Genomic DNA, 20,958 nt, shown 5'->3' on the forward strand with positions numbered 1-20,958 from the left:
ACTAGAAGAGACACATGCCTAGCAACCAAAAGCTTGAAGGAGAAAATCCTTTAGAGGTTTAGAAATTATTTTCGGTATTTTTCTTTGAAAATATTTCATATAGTTGATGATTATAAAAATAGCTTAGAGGGGCGCCTGGGTGGCTCAGTCGGTTAAGTGGCCGACTTCGGCTCAGGTCATGATCTCGCGGTCAGTGAGTTCAAGCCCCGTGTTGGGCTCTGTGCTGACAGCTCAGAGCCTGGAGCCTGTTTCAGATTCTGTGTCTCCCTCTCTCTGACCCTCCCCCGTTCATGCTTTGTCTCTCTCTGTCTCAAAAATAAATAAACGTTAAAAAAAAAATTTAAAAAAAAAATAGCTTAGATAGGATCATCGGATAATTTCAGCAGAGTTAACATTTAGAGAGAGGTGAGCCAGTTCTCCTTTTTACTCTGCTAAACTTGTATGAAAAGTGAATCTATACAGAAATTTGTAGCCATGGCCTGAAATAGTTATAGCAGTTCCTATATGTCTTTGAAATGAAATGAGTAAACGGACAGACCCAACAAACCAGGAGAGCTGTTCAGATCTTGTGCACTCTCATGTTAGAGTCACGTTCCCCTCTGCAGGAGTTGCACTGGATGAACTTTTACCAAATTAAAGAGCTGTAGTGGCATGTTTGTCCTGGACTCCTGGCTTTAAGTGAAATATACATCAGTTCTCTTTGAGCAGGAGGAATAACGGTTAGCCAAGTAGTACTTCCCACCTTCTCTGCGTGTGCTAATAAGTTCCCTAGAAAACTGACCTGTAACCAAGCTAGGTTCATCACTATCACAAATGTACCACTCTGGTGGGGAATGCTGACTCTAGGGGAGACAATGCCTATGTAGTATATGGGCCAGCGGTATATGGGAAATCTCTGTACCTTTCTCTCAGTTTTGCTGTGAACTTTTATAAAACTACTCTAAAAAAAGTCTTTAAAAAAAAACCCCACTGACCTGAAAATTAAGTTGTAATTTTAGGATTTGAAAGGAAACTTGACTTTAAAAGAATAATTAACAGGGCGCCTGGGTGGCTCAGTCAGTTGAGCGTCCGACTTTAGCTCAGGTCGTGATCTCACGGTTCTTGAGTTTGAGCCCCGCGTCAGGCTCTGTGCTGATGGCTCGGAGCCTGGAGCCTACTTCAGATTCTATGTCTCCCCCTCTCTCTGCCCCTCCACCGCTCACACTCTGACTCTGTCTCTCAAAAATAAATAAACATTTAAAAAAATTTTTTTAATAAATAAAATAAAATAAATAAATAAAAGATAAATACATACATACATACATACATACATACATAAAAGGGTTATGTAACCCTTTATTTAAGCTCCTTATCTAATATGTATAACACCTTGACAGTATTTCCACATTACCGTGAAAGAATGTGAAAATAGCCAGCTTGTAAAGAAAAGTACACAGAAGTATATAGCACAAATTATGATCTTAAGGGAAACCTTATGAAACAGATTCATTTTTGTTACTGAAGATGTTGCTACATTAAATTTTACCAACCATAGCTTTAAATCGAATAAACAAGAGCCCTGAGGTTAATCCACTGGATATTTCGATTTTAAAAGTTAAGTTCTTTAAATGTTTTCAAAAGTTCTAGCCTATTGGAGCTGTGATTTTTATAATTCCAAGATGAAGCTAGAAGGCAGTTTTATGCCTAGTCATGTGTCAATAATTACTGAGGGACTGTTCTCTACAAATTAATCAGAGAGCACTGAAAAATTCCAGAAATTTCTGACCGGCTACAATTTGCACGGACTTGTGCCAAGGGTGGGCTGGCAGTAGAGGAGGCAGGTTACCAAGATGAATATGAGCTTGTTCCCCCGCAATCTAACTAGAGTCCAACACCGAGTATGGTTAAATTTGAAAACTATCTTCTTTTTTTCCGCCGATGTTGAAAATGCAGCATTCAAGTATTTAGATAGTTCACTACAAATAATGAAGCGTTGTGTGTAATTATATAACCTCAGGATATGCTTTTGACTTTAAACACCATGAAGGCAATTCTTAAGGTAGTGGATTAATTTTTTATCATGGGACAATAATAAATAATTGGATAGATAGGTGTCTATAGAAACAAAACTCATTTTTATCATACTTTAAATATCCTAAATTGATCTTCTATAGGTCTGTGGCTTGGTTTGGAAATTAGAGGATTTAGTTTCCTTCCCCTGGCTAAATTCCTGAGTTAATCCTTTATTTCCTGCCTGCATAGTTACTAAGGTCAAGTTTTGCTTCCCTTACCATGTTTATTTGACAGGGATGGGGTGGGGGAGGCAATGTATATGTGTTCTATTGCTCAGCAACCTGCAAGGATGAGGGCTGAGGAGGGCCCTTAAAGAGAAGCTCAAGCCAACGATATTTCCCTAGACAATATGAAATAAGTAAAAGCAGTAGCCGCATGGAACAGGGTTAAGGCGCAGGTTTATAAAAATTTGTTCAGCCTTTTTTGGTCTTTGGTATAAGACCTCTCTCTAGAATATAATCATTAGGAGCAATTCTCTTGTCTATTTTGTTCTCCACCACCCTGTCATCTGCTCCTAGCACAGTACAGGGGCCCAATCACCAATAGGTTATTTGGTGATTAATTGAACCACTGGATGGATGAATGAATTACAGGTACATTTCACCGGCAGACAGAGTTCATTGACACCTATATATCTTTTATGCTCATGGTTGTTTTTTTAGAAAAACCAACTCATGCATTTAAAAAATACTTCCACGGTTTTTTTTTTTTTAATCTTTATAGAATTTACAATTAGGGAAGGTTTTCTCAGATATATTTGAAGAGTACATGAAACATGATTTGGTTTCCTCTTACCGGTTTATGTGATGTGTCTGGACAGTTTGGGATTGTTAATGAGTAGATTTATATAATTTAGTTTGAGGTAGATTAAGTAGTTGTAAGTAAATTTTGAAATATTAGTTTTTTTTTTTAAAATGCTTTTCCTGAAAATAAGCTTTATGAGAAAAAGAATAACTTAGGTGCAAGTCAGAATTCTCCATTTTAATAACCACAAAAGTTTTATAGTATTTTTTCTAGAATAGCAGTTCTCAGGAACCCTTTACCCTCTTTAAAACTAATGAAGACCTCAAAGAGAGTTGTGTATATGTGGATTATATCTGTATTTACTGTATTAGAAATTAAAGTGTATAAAAAATTTAATATTTCTTAATATATTTATTTATTAATTAAAAAAAAATTTTTTTAAACGTTTATTTATTTTTGAGACAGAGAGAGACAGAGCATGAACGGGGGAGGGTCAGAGAGAGGGAGACACAGAATCTGAAACAGGCTCCAGACTCTGAGCTGTCAGCACAGAGCCCGACGCGGGGCTCGAACTCAAGGACCGCGAGATCATGACCTGAGCCAAAGTCGGCCGCTTAACTGACTGAGCCACCCAGGCGCCCCTTAATATATTTAAAAATAAAATAGACTCACCACATGCTAGCCTAAATAACATTTTTTATTTTAAAAAAGTATTACCGGGGCACCTGGGTGGCGCAGTCGGTTAAGCGTCCGACTTCAGCCAGGTCACGATCTCGCGCTCCGTGAGTTCGAGCCCCGCGTCGGGCTCTGGGCTGATGGCTCAGAGCCTGGAGCCTGTTTCCGATTCTGTGTCTCCCTCTCTCTCTGCCCCTCCCCCGTTCATGCTCTGTCTCTCTCTGTCCCACAAATAAATAAACGTTGAAAAAAGAAAATTTAAAAAAAAAAAAAAAGTATTACCGGGGCACCTGGGTGGCCCAGTCAGTTAAGCATCTGACTTCAGCTCAGGTCATGATCTTACAGCTCGTGGATTCAAGCCCCATGTCGGACTCTGTGCTGACAGCTCAGAGCCTGGAGCCTGCTTCGTATTCTGTGTCTTCCTCTCTCTCTGCCCCTCCCCCACTCAGACTCTGTCTCTCTCTCTCAAAAATAAATAAACATCAAAAAAAATTTTTTAACAATATTACCAAAATTAATTTTAGTGAAAATTATAATGTTTTACATTTTTGTAAAAAAAATTTCTGATGTTTGTAGAAAACAACTAGATTCTCAGTCGGCTTCTGTTTAATATGTTATAATACCACATGTTATGTATCCTCCAAAAACCTCCACTGTACATTAATGAGGGAATGAGAATTAAAAAGGCAAGTAACTTCTTGGCTTTATTATAAAAGGAGTTTTCACCTCTCAGACCCCCTGAAAGAGCCTTAGGGACTCCCAGGTTCATGGACTACCTTTTGATAAATCACTGCTCCAGAAGCTAAGGGGTAAAGTGATGAGCAGCAAAGGAATGGGAGGTTTGACCTTTTCTGTATTTCTCTGTTGTGTTTGAATCTTTTGTAATGAGCGTATATTAGTTTTGTCATTTTAAAACATAAAAATAAAATGAAAGTTGGGAGAGGGACATTACCTCCCAGAAGAAGGTAATAACATTCTTGGGGTTGTTTTGTTTTGTTTTGGCGGGGGGCGGGGGGTGGGGAAAGGACAGGGAGAGAGAGGATCCTAAGCAGGCTCCATGATCAGTGCTGAGCACAATGTGGGGCTCAATCCCATGACCCTGAGATCATGACCTGAGCTGAAATCAAGAGTCAGATGCTCAACCAGCTGAGTCACCCAAGCGCCCCATAACATTCTTGTTTCAACAGCAACAAAATTCTCATTTTAGTTTCTAATTATATGCTCTCAGAATACATCTAAAATTTAAATTTAGCTGATATGTTTTGAATAGGATCCTATCCAAAATATCAATATGCAAGTCCTGAGTCTTTTGCTCCCTTTTTGTCTAAGATCTGAACACACACCACCAGGTTTTCACTCCATAAGATGCCTTTGCTTTTGACTATCTCACAAAAGGCACTGACACAAATATGGATGCTGAGCTACATTCATCATTTTTCTCTGCTCATTCAGATAAATCCAAAAATGGGAAGAACAGAGTCCCAGCTAATGCTTAGATTGTCCTTGGACACTATAGGTGTCAGGTTAGGAATTCTTGCTGCCCAACTTTATATTTGGCCCCAAAATATCTGTTCTTTTCTCATTTCTTATATTTCCTCAAAATTGGAGAAATGGGGAACAGTTTATAAACTTTTCACTGTAATTATTCTTTGTTTTTTTTTTAAATTTTTAATATTTATTTATTTTTGAGAGACAGAGCATGGGTGGGGGAGGGGCAGAGAGGGAAGGAGACAGAGAATCTGAAGCAGGCTCCATACTCTGAGCTGTCAGCACAGAGCCCCAGGTGGGGCTCGAACCCATGAACCATGAAATCATGACGCTTAACAGACTGAGCCACCCAGGTACCCCAATTATTCTCTAATAAATGATTTTAAAAATGCATTTGGGGAGGATTTCAAAATCTGTAATCAGACACTTTATTCTCAAGGTAATAGAAATAAACAAAAGCTTGGAAACTTACCAAGAAATTAGAATAATTTGGCTCAGGTTGGAGTGTAATTTTTTCTTGAAAAAGCAAATATTAACCTAAAAATTTTCCAGTGAGATATCAAAAAACAGAGGCCTCAATAAGTAAATAAAATACTGACCTCATTTATTGAAACAGTGAAATGTTCCCACTAGAATAAAAAAGTTACTTTTCATTTTCAGCCTACACCTAAATATTAATTCCATTGAGTTATTTCTTTGATGTCTTTCACGTTTATTCCCCCATAGAAAATACTTTTTCCCAAATACACAAGTTATATCTACTTATTGCATTAAAAAATAAGAAAAAATTAAAAATACCTATAATTCTATCCCCTTTATGCAGCTGCTGTGAACATTAGGGAACATGTTTTGATTATATGTATAGTATCATATTCTACATACTCTTGATAGCCTGATTTTTCAGTTGACAGAACATCGGGGGTATTTTTTCCATATCAGTAGATACAGATCCACATTGTCATTTTTGATCACTGCATGGAGTTGCCTTATAAGTCTCATATGTGTTAGATGTTTTTTACTATAGTAAAATAATAGTAAGCTGTCTGTCCTTATATCTTTGTATAGCAAATCTGATTCCTTCAGGGTAAAGATTTAGCTATGGGATTGCTAGGTCAATGAGGCATGTTCTTTTTCCAAAGAGTTTTTTTTTTTTTTTTTTTTTTTTTTTTTTTTAAATAAAACGGCTCCTCTTTAGAAAGATCACACCCGATTTATACTCCCTTTCTCCCATCTGATCTATTCTTGAATCTAATGGTTTTAAAAAAAAATCATTATTTGGTTTTCATTTCTTTGAATACTTCTGAGGTTGAGGTTGAACATCTTTTCAAATGTCCTGCATGAGTTGCCTGTTAATGTTCTTTGCTATTTTTCTGTTGGAAAGTCACTGATCTGTGAGTCCTTTTTGTAGTCTATAACACACATCTACTGTTTTGTATTTGATGAATCATTTTCTTCTCTGCTCATTTAAGAATTTTTGTAAGATACTATGATTACAATGATTTCATAAGGATTATAAGAAACTCTAGAGACTAAGTGGTATTAAGGCTCTGGGATTTTTGATGTAGACCTTCCCTTTTGTCTGTTGCCCTCAGAGAGAGGTAAGCAGATATTTTTATGTAAGGCTAATTGTCTAAGTGGTGGATATACATTCTCATAAAGTAATAAATATGTTGAGGCATGCTCTGTGGTTTTTTAAATGTGTGCAATCTCTGACTTTTTCTCGAAGACAAACCAGCTGTTGTAGAGCATATCTGGAAGAGGGGAAAACAAAATCCCGTGCTGGCATTTTTCTGACTGTTGCTGCTGCCTTTGGTCTCCTCAGGAAGTTGCCATCGTTACCATGGCTCACTGTGTTTACTGTAGTTCACTGTGTGACCTCGCCCCTGTGTCCATCCATGTGAAAAATGGGCTGTCTCACCCTGGGATGTATTTCCATTTATTTTCAGAGTATCCACGTCTTGGAGAGGACTGCTTCCTCCAGCACCGAACCCTCTGTAAGTCGGCAGTTGCTAGAACCGGAGCCTGTCCCCCTCTCCAAGGTCAGTGGTGGAATGTGGTGCTTTCTCAGACGGCTTGATGCCTGCTGTGGGCCAGCTGGATCGTAAACAGCCCTTACACCTGACTCCCCTGAGGTGGCTGTGATACCTGTTGTAGCACTGTGCTACCACGTCTTTCTGCCTCCAGTATGTAAGGTTTCTCTGCCCTGTGTAAGGGAGGAATAGATGAAAGTATATTTTGCTGCAATTTGCAAGGTTACAAAGATCCAAAATACTCTGGAGTTTAAAGGAAGAGAAAGTATTATCGTTCCTCTGTTGGAGACATGAGCAGATATTTCTATGCCAAGCTAATAGGAAGAAAAAAATCACTGGGTCCAACAGAAAAAAAATAAAAATAAAAAATAACACCACCACCACCAGCAACACCACCTGTTACCATCATGGCCCCTGCACTGTGCACCAGGCATTGTGCCAGGTGCTTAAATATATTATCCCATTTAATATAACCCTTGCAAACAGCTCCATGCAGTGGAGGTATTTATTACATTTACAAATATGGAAACCAAGAATTAGTAACTTGCTCAACGTCTGAAAAAGCAAGCAGAAAGTAGAAAAAGTAGCAGAGCAGGGATTCAGACTTAGACCATTTCAGTGCTAGGCCACCTGCAGATAAAATAGTACCTACCTGAGGGGCTGTTGGACGTGAGGGTTCCAGCCTTCTCCTTATATCTGGCCTGCCTTGCAGTGAGCTCTTGGAAGAACACTGCAGATTATTAAGAGCTCTTCATTTAATGGAAGCCAGCATTCCCTCCCTTCAGCCTTGTCTTTCATGGACTAGGGAAACATCTAAATTTATTTATGTCTAAAATACAAAATCCTAAAGAAAAGCTGGGGAGATGCCATCCTGCTCACCCCTACCTCTTGCTCGACTCCTGCGATCTTCAGTGGGCTGCCTGTCTTGTGGAGAAACTCAGCAAATAGACTGCATGGGGATTTTGAGTTCAGATATAAAAATAGCACTTTATTTCCCCCAAACGACTTTGAAATATGTTGAACTGATTCTTCTTTGCTTTCCCTGTGTTAAACAGAATCCTTTAAGGAAAGAACACTTTCCTACCCTAGTGGTATGGAAAATATGTGCTTGTACTCTTCATATTTAGAAGATATTACAAGCTATGAAGTTTGTGTTATTGGACAGGAGTAGACTGCTAATCTAAGGAAAGGGGGTTACTAAACTTAAAAAATAATTTAGAGAGAAATAGAAAGGAATCTGATTTCTATTTGAATGGCAAACAGAGAATGGTGACTTGGTAAATACAACTGGTAATCTCTTTGAAAATATCAGCTCTCTCTTACAGGCAGCTAACAGAGAGAGAGAATAAATAAATCCCGGGGCCATGGGAATGGCAGCTAACATTTATTGGGTGTCTACTTTGTCTCAGACATTGGATCAGTACATATAGTCTCTCACATAATCAGCCTACTGGATGAGGTAACTATTGACGTTCTTCTCATTTTACTGATGAGGAAACTGAGACTTGGCGCCTAAGTAAGCTAGTTGTCCGGAGTCAGATAGGTGGTGTGTGACAGAGACCAGGATGGTGAGAGATACACAGTGAAAAGAGAACGACACACAGAAACGACAAGGAGAATTGCTGGGCTGAAAACCACAAATAAGGAAGAACTTCCTGGTCGGTGAACGTGGGGAGGCACTGGAGGATTGGCACCCCTGCAGAGGGCATGGAACTTCCTCACCCTTTCCCCGTACCTTGTCCTCTGCATCCCTTCCACCTGGCTGTTCCTGAGTTGTATCCTTTTACAATAAACTGGCGATCTAGTAAGTATAATAATTAATAATAATAATAATAAGCAAACACACACAAGACTTGCTTGGGTCCTTCGTCCCCCACCAACTGCATCTCGAACCTCCATGGCATCTCACTTTACACTCCAGCTACATCCACCTGCACACAGTTCCCTACACTGGCCATGCGCTTTCTCTCCTCCACTGCTGCATGTCTGCTCCTTCTGGAGTGCCCCTAGCTGAAAGCCCTACTCTTCTAAGTCAGGCCCACAGGAATCCTTCTTCAGATGCTGTTTATCACCTCCCTACCCCAATGCACCCTCCGCCCCAGCCTGTCCCTGCACTTACCACATCTGTTACTTTATTTTACATCCTTTCTTACATCGGGTCCTCTAGAAGGAAGACCTGAGACTGGGCTTAGGGTGTTTGTGGCTCATTATGGGAGAGCCCTCAGGAGAAAGGGTAAGAGAAGAGGTTAGGACAGTGCGGTGCTGGCAAGAAGTGGTTTTGGCCGGAGTCTACCTTCAGCCCGACTCCACGGTGAGCCCTGGGCATGAATTGTATCACAGTGTTGCTGTTATTCTGAGGCAGGGATTTTTGTTCCGTCAGCTGTTGGTATTCTTGTGTCCTTCAGCAGTTGAGAGTCTTGAGGGAAGGAGATGCTGAGGTGTAGATGCCCCAGCCATGGAGGAGGGAGATTCATGCCCAGGCTCTATGGCCCCAGCTTCAGTAAAAGGCGGTTCACGGTAGAAGGAGGGAGCCTCTACCGCTGGGGCGTGGATCCACTGGGCTCTTACAGGCATCTAGGTAGGGCACCAACTGTATCCACTTCCCATTACTCTTCCACGCTGTTACCCGCTTGGATCTTGCTGTAGGACTACACTATTGTTGTTGTGTTTTGTATTAATACCACATTGCTCAGGGCCTCATGAAATCAGAGGGTCCCATCCATTCCAGATACCAGAGCATCTCACCATCCCTTTGAGAAGAGATGGACTTCCTGGGCCCTGGTTGACGGTAGAAGAACATTGTTTGAAGTACACATTGTCCTGTCTCAGGATTTGTCGAAATTCTTAGTTTGGTTGATGTAGCACCCCACCCCCATCCCTGACACTCATGCCTCTGGAGTATACCCTTGAGAAAGGAAGTGTCTCAAATGAACAGATGAGGGCTGTTACTAGGTTACTTTCTGATTTTAGTTGTTGTTATTAGATTAAAAGTATATTTTAAATTTCTGTAATAGCAAAAATGTTTGTGTATCTGACTCAAGTCCCGATATGATCACATAAGGGCTTTTGACTGTTTCCATTACAAGTGTACCTACAAAAATTGGAGACTTTTAAGCAGAAAATTAATATCCATTGAAATTACAAAAACTCCTTCAATTTTCAGAAAGTAATTTTAAGTTCCTTAAGATAGACCTAGTCTACTAAGCATAGAGGTGGGTCCTATTAAAGGCTGAGATGGGCTGTTTTCATTTCTTACACACCTTATTTGTAACATTGTCATCTGCAGTTATAATTGAAATAGGGAGGATGTTGTTTGCTCTGGATTTACCTTTTTGCCTCTTTGTCAGTTGGACAGCTTATTTAACTATAAGAACTGTATTGGGATTCTTTTCAATTTCTTTGGGTTTAATAATATTGAATCAGAGCAAATAGAGTTATTTGTTTGGAGTTACTGCATTTATGTTTAAGAAATACATTTTAACCTTTTGTCTTTTCTGTCTTATCCCTTTATTTCCCTCCTCTGTAGTTAAACTAAGAAAAATACTATTGTGATAGAAATCAGTAGCCATTGTGCCACAGGAACAAGCTGGTATTATGGTCTGAGTTTAATTAGAAAAAAAAAATCCAAAAAGCTTATCCAAACACTTATTATTAAATGTTTCCATTTTTACAAGTTATCCAGAGTATTCTTCATCACATGTATATGTGTTTACTTACGTATACATGTATACATATATACCTATACATATGTATATATATATATATTCACACACGTACACCATACAGATCATATATGTATATATACACACAGGCCACACATAATGGCCACACATACATATATAATGTATATATATATACACCCACATACCACACATCATATATATGTATGTGTACACACACACACACACACACACACACACACACACACAGAATAGATGAAAGATGAACACTAGCCTTCAAATGAGAACTAGTTGAAAATAAAAATGTTATTCTAGAGATGCTATACATGGATAGGGCTACTAAAAATAGAAATGTCATTAAATACAGCTGATATCTAAGAACAGAGAAAGCTCTAATGAATATATTTATATATATACAGAGAGTTATTCTTTAATTATGTGATTATATCAAACTTTTAGAAAGAAATCAGTAAAAATCCATCATTTTTATGAAATTTTTTGTCTACTTTCTTTGGTGAAAGTAGAAACTAGTATCTTCTCTGATGATTGCAACATTATTCCTAAGCAATGCTCACTTGTTGAGGTGCAATTCAGTATTTTATTTTATTTTATTATTATTTTAATGTTTATTTATTTTTGAGAGACAGAGAGACAGAACATGAGCAGGGGGGGGGGGGGGCAGAGAGAGAGAGAGACAGAGAATCCGAAACAGGCTCCAGGCTCTGAGCTCTGAGGCCCAAGGTGGGGCTCGAACCCACAAACTGCAAGATCAGGACCTGAGCCGAAGTCAGACGCCTAACGGCTGAGCCACCCAGGCGCCCTCCAGTTCAGTATTTTAAAATGGGAATACCAGAGCACCCCAGTGCTCTGAGGCACTGGAGCAGGTTACACCGAGAGATTGTGCTTCCCTGCACCGGGGGCAGGATCATAGCAGTTGTGAATGGGATGTGATGTTTGCTCCTGCCTCTACTGCTTGCTTTGTGACCCATGCCTGAGATCTTGAATGGGAGTGTTTGCCAGGTCAGCGGTTACTTCAGGGTGGCGTAGGCCCGTAGGAACCGCCCAGTCCAGGGATTTGAAAACCCAGGATGTCGCTAAGGGTTGGGTATCTAACACGGAAGCAGGTCTGAGGGGGGCCGTGACGAACTGAACATGTCTGGACACCCATCCCTTCAGGGCAGACCCAGTGCTGCCAGATATGATAGACTTTAGCAAAACACTCAAAATTCAGATTTTTTATACCTGAAACCGTCTGACTTTTAAATGTTGACAGCTCATTAAAAAATTTAGACATCATAGACAAGACAAAACGTGTCTTATGAAATAGGAAACCATGATTTGGCCTGTTTTTAACAGAGGAGGGTGATAGCATAGCCTCTAAAATCCAAGATTTCTGGCTTTCAAGTCTGGTGCTCTTTACATGGGCACCCAAGGGTGAGTGTTTCTCAGGATGTGTGTCTCTGAAAGCATGGACTTCTGAGTGTCCTGTGGCAGGCAGGGCATTTCACGAGCCCTCTGAAATACGTGCAGCCCGTAGCACTGCTTTTAGCTGGGTAGGTGATGGACCACTCAGACCACTGCAGCCTTTCCATTTTATACAGGAGCCCAGGTCTCCACACTAATTGAACATTTGTCATCAAAACAGCCTTACTTTAAAACGTTAAAGTGCCTTTGTGCCCAGAGATGAACTGTCTGGAAAAATGCATTTTAAATCTTCTGAGTACATGCAATCAAAACTCCATTCTGCTCCAGCCCCCAGCACCCAGCCCCCAACCCGTCTCTGATGGACCTGCATGCATCCAGGTCTACTGGAAACTCATTTTAACTTCACTTATAAGTGCGTCGCTGTGTCTGATGTTAGAATTTGCTTCAGAATGTGGTTCAGACTTCCGGTGTGTCCAGTGTTGTTTCAAAAGCAGCTTCTACTTAAGAGTCTGCTTTGACTGTGTCATCAAACACCGAGAAATACGTGATTTGTTTTTCTTCTTTTCTCTCAGGAAGCTGACAGCTGGGAAATTATAGAAGGGCTGAAAATAGGCCAAACCAATGTCCAGAGACCAGACAAACATGAAGGCTTTATGCTGAAGAAAAGAAAATGGCCTTTAAAAGGCTGGCACAAGGTACCATTTTCATCATATTCATCTCCAGACCTTCGTCGTCAATAGAGAAGATCTTATTTGGTGTCATTAGGTGGGAAACGAAGAGAATGGTTGTATGTGTAAAACTAATTTTCAAAGCCTTTTTTGTTTAACTGTGTGGGCTCAACCCATTATACCCATTTAAGTCTGAGATACATAATATCTGTATGCAGGGAAAAAATATTTTACATTATATTTAAAATCCAGTTTGTACATGTTGTCTATTCTACTTTTTCATTTAAAAATAATATGAATATAGAAAAATAATAACATGAATGTATGCTTATTAAATATTCTCTGAAATAAGATGTTTTTAAATGCATACATATGTTCCGTTCCATTGGATGGATTTATGCTATATATCGCACCATTATTGAACCAATTCCCTATTGCTGCACATGTAGGATATATCTAACTTATTTACTATAATGCTGTTGTGATGAACATCCTTATACACAAATTTCCATTTAAGTCCTTGGAATAAAATCCTGTAATTACTGTTACCAGTGCAAACTAAAGATGGAAAATCACAGAAGTCTGTTTACTGCTCTTAAAAGTATGTGATTTATTCCTCTCTCCCCTACCTCTACATCCTTTCTCCATCTTCCAGTTTTAATTATGGAGAAAATATTTAGTACTACACCAATGCAGTTATCTAAGTAACAAGAATTCTGTGAGGCTAAGAAGGAGAAAATTATCCTCCATTTTCAATATAAGGCCTTCAACAGACCACCAGTACCTTCTCTGAAATCACTGGAAGAACAAGTTCATGTACTTGCCGCACCTGCTGATGGATTTCATCTCAGAGCAGATGGATCTATTGGCCCAAATGACTGGCTGGTGACTCTCCAGTGGCCCAAAACAGGGATGTTATGGATTATAGCATCTTTTGCAAACACATTTTTTGCGATTTAAGGGGAAGACTTAAAAATTAACCGACGGCAAATGCCCTACTTCCCAGTCTCTGTGCGTGAAATAAAAATAGCTCAAAGAGGCTTCTAATGTTCCTTTCAGAAGCCTTCTCAGTCTCCCCTGAACCCATAATATTATCCCAATACCAAAATTTCTGTCCACCCTTGTTCTTCCTTGGATTTTGGCCAGCTGGCCGTACTGCTTCCTAGAATCACCTTTTGCTTTTCATTCTGGCTTCACCACTTTGCAATTCCTCGAATCACTGGCCTTGCTAATCTCTTCCCCCATGATCACACAGTAGGTTATACCTGCTAACATTCTTTGATAGGTAGAAATGGAAAAGTAGAGAAAAGAAGTCAGAGAAACCAATGTTACATGAATCACTAACTTTAATTTAGCATTCTCAGGTCCACATCTCAGTGGTTCAACAGCCATTCTTTCTAGGCCATACCTTTGAGCATTTTTCTATATCAGTAGTAGGAGGTTCTCAACTTGGATTGCCTTTTCTCCTGGTCTTTAGCGCCATCAGATATTTAGTCAAGCATCAGCATATGTGATTGCCCGTGTCTTGGGTGATTGAGTAATCAAGTGTTTTTCAGCTGTGGGGATACTTTCTTCTGGTGCTTTCTTATTGCCCCCCCAGTACCTGTGTCAAAAGGGTTTTCATGGCTTTCTGTGAGTTCTGTGCAGAGTATCCCTGGGCTTGACCACCTGCTACCTCAGCAGCTAAGTGGTCCCAAATCACATAAAACCTTCCCAGCAGAGTAATTTTCCAGCCATAGAAAGACTCCTTGCACTTTTAGAGACCATAGGAGGGCACTGGACCCGTTGTTTGAGTGGGTCCTGAGAATTGTTTGTTCCCTTGTGAATTGCCCATGGAAAGGAAACCAGCAGAGTCTTCCTGAGTGTTTGTGGAGCAATAATGGCTAGATTCGTTTGGAGTGGACCAGGAGCTTCTTGAAGGAGACAAAAATTGCCAAAAATCCCTCTCTCTCTCTCTCTCTCTCTCTCTCTCTTTTAACCCTGAATGTAATTTAGAAGTATTTTTAATCTCTTTTAGTGAAATGCAAGCATTTTGCTAAGTGGAGATAACAAATATATTGCTAAAGCTCCTTCGTAAATGTTCCAGATAATTTATTACTCCTAGATCTAGTTCACTGGCTTCTGTAACAGACTTGAGCATTTTCAGGAATTTTCCATGGTATCCAGGGAAATGCAGGAGTTTACATCCAGAGTGAACAATTCGCTGTAGAGAAGCTCCTTACAGAATCACTGTGATCTAAACTGAGTTATTCTCATTTCTCACTTTCAAAGACACCCTGATGTGGTTCATTCAAAAGTCTTGGCTGTGGGTCCTGAGACTCCATCCCCCAGGCCCACTCCCTTCAAGGAAAGCATGGCGAGAGATTCGCTCTCCATCAGATTGTGTGTAAAAGAACCCTAGTAAGCTAATAGTATGGAATTCAAGCTCAGATTTCCTTACCATTTAATGTGACTGACTATGGCCAGGTACACTGAATTCATATAAGTTAAAATGATCAAACATACTGATTACTTAGTGCCAAGCAACGTTAGACCCATGCTTGTGAATGTTTTATAGAATTCAAAATGTAGACGGTAACTGGGCGTTGTTTGGTTTTTGCAGCGGTTTTTTGTCCTGGATAATGGCATGTTAAAGTATTCCAAGGCACCACTCGATGTAAGTAGCACACAGGACATGTTTCAAAGATTGTTTTAAAGTGAGTAAACACCACAGTTGTGTAAGCCTTGTGACATAGCTACCAGCTTTGTGCTCTTCTGTGCCTGTAAGATTTAATAAGTTACCCTGCTCACTTAGGCAGCACATATATTAATAAGTTACCAAACTTCCATGTCCCATGGAAGATGTGTTTCATGCTTATGCTCAAGCTAGCATAAAAATCTCAGATGGGAGCATGAAGATTTAATTTAACAATTGTGATGTGTGTTTTTCAAAACAGAAGGTTACACCTAAAAGTGATACACTAATAAAAATCACCCCTTCTGTCTTGGAGAGAAAACCCAAATAGACTTTTTTTTTCTTATGCATCTCTCAATGAACTATGCTTTATGTGCTTTTTTTGAGATTTAAAGCAACCTTTGTTCTTGTCTATATCCTTTTAAAACCTATCTTATGAACTTCATTTGTGTTTCATGCATCCTTTTATCTTGGGAATCCCAACTCAGTAAAATTATTACAAATTATTTTTCTTTAATATAAGAAGTAGTTGTTTGCATGTAAAACGGGAAAATGCCATCCTTCTTATCATTGTGGTGTAGGGGAAATAACAGAAGGCTCAGATTTCAGTTTTGTCCCCGTCTCTTTCACTGAATCATCTGTGTGTCCTTGATCAGACAAAGGCAGCCAAGAGGGAGCCCTGGCTGCTCTGTGCTCTCAGTCTCAGCTGCCTGGTTCTGCCTCAGCAGCTGTCTTCTAGTTGATTACTTGGGGATGTTCTGAGTTGTGGGTCAAAGATTGACCATGGTTATTTTAGGAACCACTAAGCCTATCTTTTTTGGGATATAAGCTTTGCAATCTAGAATTATGAAGATTAGCATTATACATTGTGCTAGAGACAGGACTAAGAAATGAATAGTCTTAGGTGCCTGGCTGGCTCAATTTGAAGGGCATGCAACTCTTGATCTCAGGTCATGAGTTCAAACCCTCGCTGGGTGTAGAGATTACTAAAAACAAATAAACTAAAAAAAAAAAAAAAAAAAAAAAAAAAAAAAAAAAGAAAGAAAAATAAATGAATAGTCTTGTTTATTGAAATTGGTGTGAAGAGGTCACAGAAACTTCACCTGTCCTCAGATTAAGGACCTTAACCTCAGAACCTTAACCATTTTTCTTTGTGTAAAGAAGGTGTGGTATTCCCTTTCCCAAAGATAAATTAAAGATTACATTAAGCTCATTTCAGTACAGAAACACATCAAATCATATATCCTTCTAGCCTATTTACTAGTCTTCTGACTTCAGATTCAAAAGGGGAAGGTCCATGGAAGCATTGATGTTGGACTCTCGGTCATGTCAATTAAAAAGAAAGCTCGGAGAATAGACCTTGACACAGAAGAGCATATCTACCATTTGAAGGTAAAGTCACTTCTCAATAGTTTTTCTGCCTTTATCAGGGGAATTCACTTGCCTGTGCCAGTGGTAAACAGGAGATTGGTTTCACCATTACCATCTCCTCTTGTTCATTGTTTTAGGTGAAATCCCAGGACTGGTTTGATGCATGGGTCTCCAAATTGCGCCATCATCGATTGTATCGGCAGAATGAAATTGTCAGATCACCAAGAGATGCTAGTTTTCACATATTTCCTTCAACCTCCACAGCTGAATCCTCACCAGCTGCTAATGTTTCTGTTGTGGATGGAAAGGTACGACTCTGTTATATAAAAATCAGCCCAGAAATTGCTTGGAAAATTATGTAGGCACATAACTGAGTGTCATTTGACAAACCAGGAAGAGAAGATTTATTTTGTAAACTAACCCTCAAGACAACAGTGACATTTGGCATCAGAGTTAATCACAAGTATAGGTTAGGTAGAATGTGGATCACCAAGAGAATTAATAGTTACTTTTCCTTTCTATGAATGGACCATATCCTAATTTTATATGGCTTTGTAGGGATATTAGGAAGTAGAGTGAACATTTGGCTAATCAGCCCCTAGAAATTGATATTTTCCTGGGTGGTAATAAGAAGACCACAACGTTTTGAAAATTAAATTTGCTTCTCTACCTTGAATATATTACACGTGTAATATATTGCATACATGACTCAGAGAGATACCATTGAATTTGCCCATGAAGTTAAGGTAAGTTGGCTAAAGAATGTGACTATAATATATGTAGTAGACTATTTGAGTGATTAACCATTGTGTTAAGCATTTGACACTCATCTCTAGTTTTTAATATAGACTAAACTCAGAGACAGTAAAAAATTTTTTCAAAGAAATGACATAACCATTAAACAGCTGAGCCAGAATCCAAATCCTCATCTCTGTGTTTCCAAAGTCAGTGCCCTTTCCACTGTACTAAGTACCAGATTAAGGCAGGCTGAAGTTGTTCTTTGGCCTGTATTAAGAGTTCATATTTTTCATGTGGCTGAAAAGCTAGAGGTGTTGCCTGTTAAAAACTGAAGTGAGGACAAGAGACAGGGAGACGGTTGTTTCTGCCTTTGATTCAGTAATTAAGTTTTCTGAACCATAGCCACATTGCAGTGCCCAGGGGTGTTCCAGCTTCCCACTTGGAACCTGATATTGAGAACACAGACATCTGTGAATGAATAACTGGCTGCCATAAAGATTTGGGTTTAAGAACCTTTCAGTGAAGATTCTGCTTTTCTCTGCTTTCTTATTTAGGGATGTATGTAATATATATCCAAGTGTCCTTAGCAAAACGTTGAAAAACCCCATGGAATCTGCGAGATTACTCAAATCAGATTACATGAAATACTGCTGTATTCACTATTTACTATTTTTTTTAAATGTTTTTTATTTATTTTTGAGAGAGAAAGGCAGCGCTCACATGCGTGCCCATGAGTATGAGAGGGGGAGGGGCAGAAAGAGGCGGGGACAGAGGATCTGAAGTGGGCTCTGTGCTCACAGCAGAGAGCCCAGTGTGGGGCTCAGACTCACAAACCATGAGATCATGACCTGAGCCGAAGTCAGATGCTCAACAGACCAACTAAGCCACCTAGGCACCCTCATTATTTACTATTTCAATGGGAGTCACTTAAGTGATTTTTGTTAAATCCCATTAATTATGTTTCACAAGGCTCGTAAACCTTGTTTCATTCTGGTGGTAGCCTTGCCAAGAATTGTTTAACCAACATCTTCCTCCTAGGACCAAGGTATTGGGTTAACCCTCATACTATCCAGTTCTGAAGTGAAAAAGAAGGAGGTCAGAGGGTAGGAAGTAGAGCACTTACTGGGTGACCCAACACACAATGACTAAGACAGTCCTCAGGTTTTCCAGGCCCCCTGAGTTCTCACCACAGAATAGAATGAATCCCAGGGTTAGTCCAAACTAAACAAGAATTATATCCCAGATGGATATTAAAAAAAATTTTTTTAACGTTTATTTATTTCTGAGACAGAGAGAGACAGGGCATGAGTAGGGGAGGGGCAGAGAGAGAGAGAGGGAGACACAGAATCCGAAGCAGGCTCCAGGCTCTGAGCTGTCAGCACAGAGCCCGACGCGGGGCTCGAACTCACAAACCGTGAGATCATGACCTGAGCCGAAGTCGGTCGCTCAACCGACTGAGCCACCCAGGCACCCCCAGATGGATATTTTAAAAATATGAACATTTAATCCTTTAAGATGCTTCTGCCTACATCTTTGGCATAGACTATTGATAAAAGATGTAGTATTTTCATCCCTGTGTTAGTTATTAAATAACTTGGGTGATACCCGAGAATGGAGAACTGAAGCCAGTTCTTCTCCACTGTTTGCCTTGGTATAAGAAGCTCTTTAGCTCTGGTTTTCATAGAAGATCTATTGCTGTAGTTACGAATGACACACCTCTAAGATTGAACTTGGTGAAAGATCTCCGTGACACTTAGCAGAACGCAATAAAGAGTGAAGAGAGTTTTTTGTCACTTGGCTTGCATTCTAAGTATCAAATTATGAGAGTCCTGAATGTTAATTGGTATGTGGCCCCGTGTGGGTAATGAATAAGTCTGGGTTTGCTAAATACGTGCATCTTTCACTTCATGATGATTTAGGACAGACACAATCAATTGTAATTGAATATGAAAGTCAGATATGGAGTTTTGACATTGTTTCAGCTTTTTCAAAAGTAAGTTCCTGCTTTTTCAACTAAGTGTTCACTGAACTCATTGCGTTATCTCCTTACTATACTTCCTGCAACTTCATTTCACATAAAATCCCTTTACGGGAAAGTCTATCAGCTGTAGATAATGATAGTTTGCCAATGCTGACTTTTTGTATATTACAGTTTTTAATATGCATTCAAAGCAGTGCGCAGCTGCTGGATGGTGGATAATGCATTTAGGAATCACATGTGGCTGATGAGGCCTTGAGCTGATCATAAGGAAGTAAGAGCTTCTGGAAAGGAAAGGCCTTCACTCATGAATTAGAAGTCCTGTAATAAGGACCCCATGCCCAATACAACTTGCTGAGCAAATTAAATTTTTTGGGAATTTGAGCTGGCAGACCCTTAAGATATGAGATATAACATACATCAGTGTTTTCCACTCCTCATATGGTGGAGATAGCGGCTTAATGAGTGTTATCACTTACGAATTTCGGCTTCACTGAGCATGTACACATTTAGCCCCGAGGCTTCCTCCCTATTTCCAGGGTGGTCTTTCTTCTCTTTTTTGATGTCACTTTGAGGATATCTCAAAAAAATTGTTTAAATCACTTAAATATACTGTTTCTGCTTAACCATCCATTTCCTCTTGTTCATTGTAGGTGCAAGCAAACAGCTTTCCATGGCAGTCCCCTTTACCGTGCAGCAACAGCCTCCCCGTTACCTGCACGACCGGCCAGAGCAAGGTGGCAGCCTGGTTACAGGACTCGGAAGAAATGGACAGGTGTGCAGAAGGTTAGTTCTTGCCCAGGGCAGGCTCTCAGGATAAGCCATGAGAACAGAAACGAAAGAGGTGAACTTGAACTGTGGATGCTGCTCCCTTCCCCCTCCAGCCTCCTTGTTTGCCTCCACCTTTCTAGTTCTTATTTTTCTGCACCAGATCCTTCCCCTTCCCGTGACTCCATCTTCCTACCACCTGTTCATTCTCCTGCACCCTCACAACTACTGAATCTTGTCTCCCCGTTCCCCTGCCTTTCACCCCTTTCCGCTTTGGCCTTGCCACCTCCTTCCTCACCACCAGTCCCCGTCTTTCTTCATTAGCCTCCTACCTGCCCCACCCCACACCCTGGGGGCAATCTCACAGCCCAGTACAGCCCCCGGGATACCTCCACCCTTGCTCTCCACTGCTGCCAGGTCACTTGTACAGCTTCCTTTGCTGCTTCAACTTGTCCTAGAGCAGGTGTATGTCTCCTGACAACCCGCAATAAGTAGCAAAATTATATGGCATTTCCTAGCCACACTTAACCTGTTTTGGTGTTCCACCATGGGACAGTTATTAACCATTCTGAACATACACACAATTCCCTCACTCTGCCATTGTGGAGCCTCTTAATCTCCAGAAACTTTTCTATTCCCTCGTAATAAGCCTGACTGAGCATTTTGG

The 20,958-nt window shown here is 40.0% G+C and overlaps 1 protein-coding gene across 18 annotated transcripts in view; it reads left to right on the top strand.

The window, feature by feature from the left end:
• OSBPL6 (oxysterol binding protein like 6) overlaps window positions 1-20,958 on the top strand; it is a 213,549-nt gene that overhangs the window by 136,170 nt on the left and 56,421 nt on the right. For all 18 annotated transcript variants that reach the window (XM_086718971.1, XM_086718972.1, XM_086718973.1 and 15 more), the window contains 6 exons: window positions 6,906-6,998; window positions 12,667-12,789; window positions 15,365-15,418; window positions 16,715-16,828; window positions 16,945-17,115; window positions 20,177-20,309. In XM_086718971.1, coding sequence (XP_086575097.1) covers window positions 6,906-6,998; window positions 12,667-12,789; window positions 15,365-15,418; window positions 16,715-16,828; window positions 16,945-17,115; window positions 20,177-20,309 — 688 coding nt within the window. The remainder of the gene's footprint in view (window positions 1-6,905; window positions 6,999-12,666; window positions 12,790-15,364; window positions 15,419-16,714; window positions 16,829-16,944; window positions 17,116-20,176; window positions 20,310-20,958) is intronic.

This window comes from Puma concolor, chromosome C1 (assembly GCF_028749965.1).
Source record: "Puma concolor isolate L17-30 chromosome C1, mPumCon1.1.hap2, whole genome shotgun sequence".
In the NCBI taxonomy this organism is placed as follows: domain Eukaryota; kingdom Metazoa; phylum Chordata; class Mammalia; order Carnivora; family Felidae; genus Puma; species Puma concolor.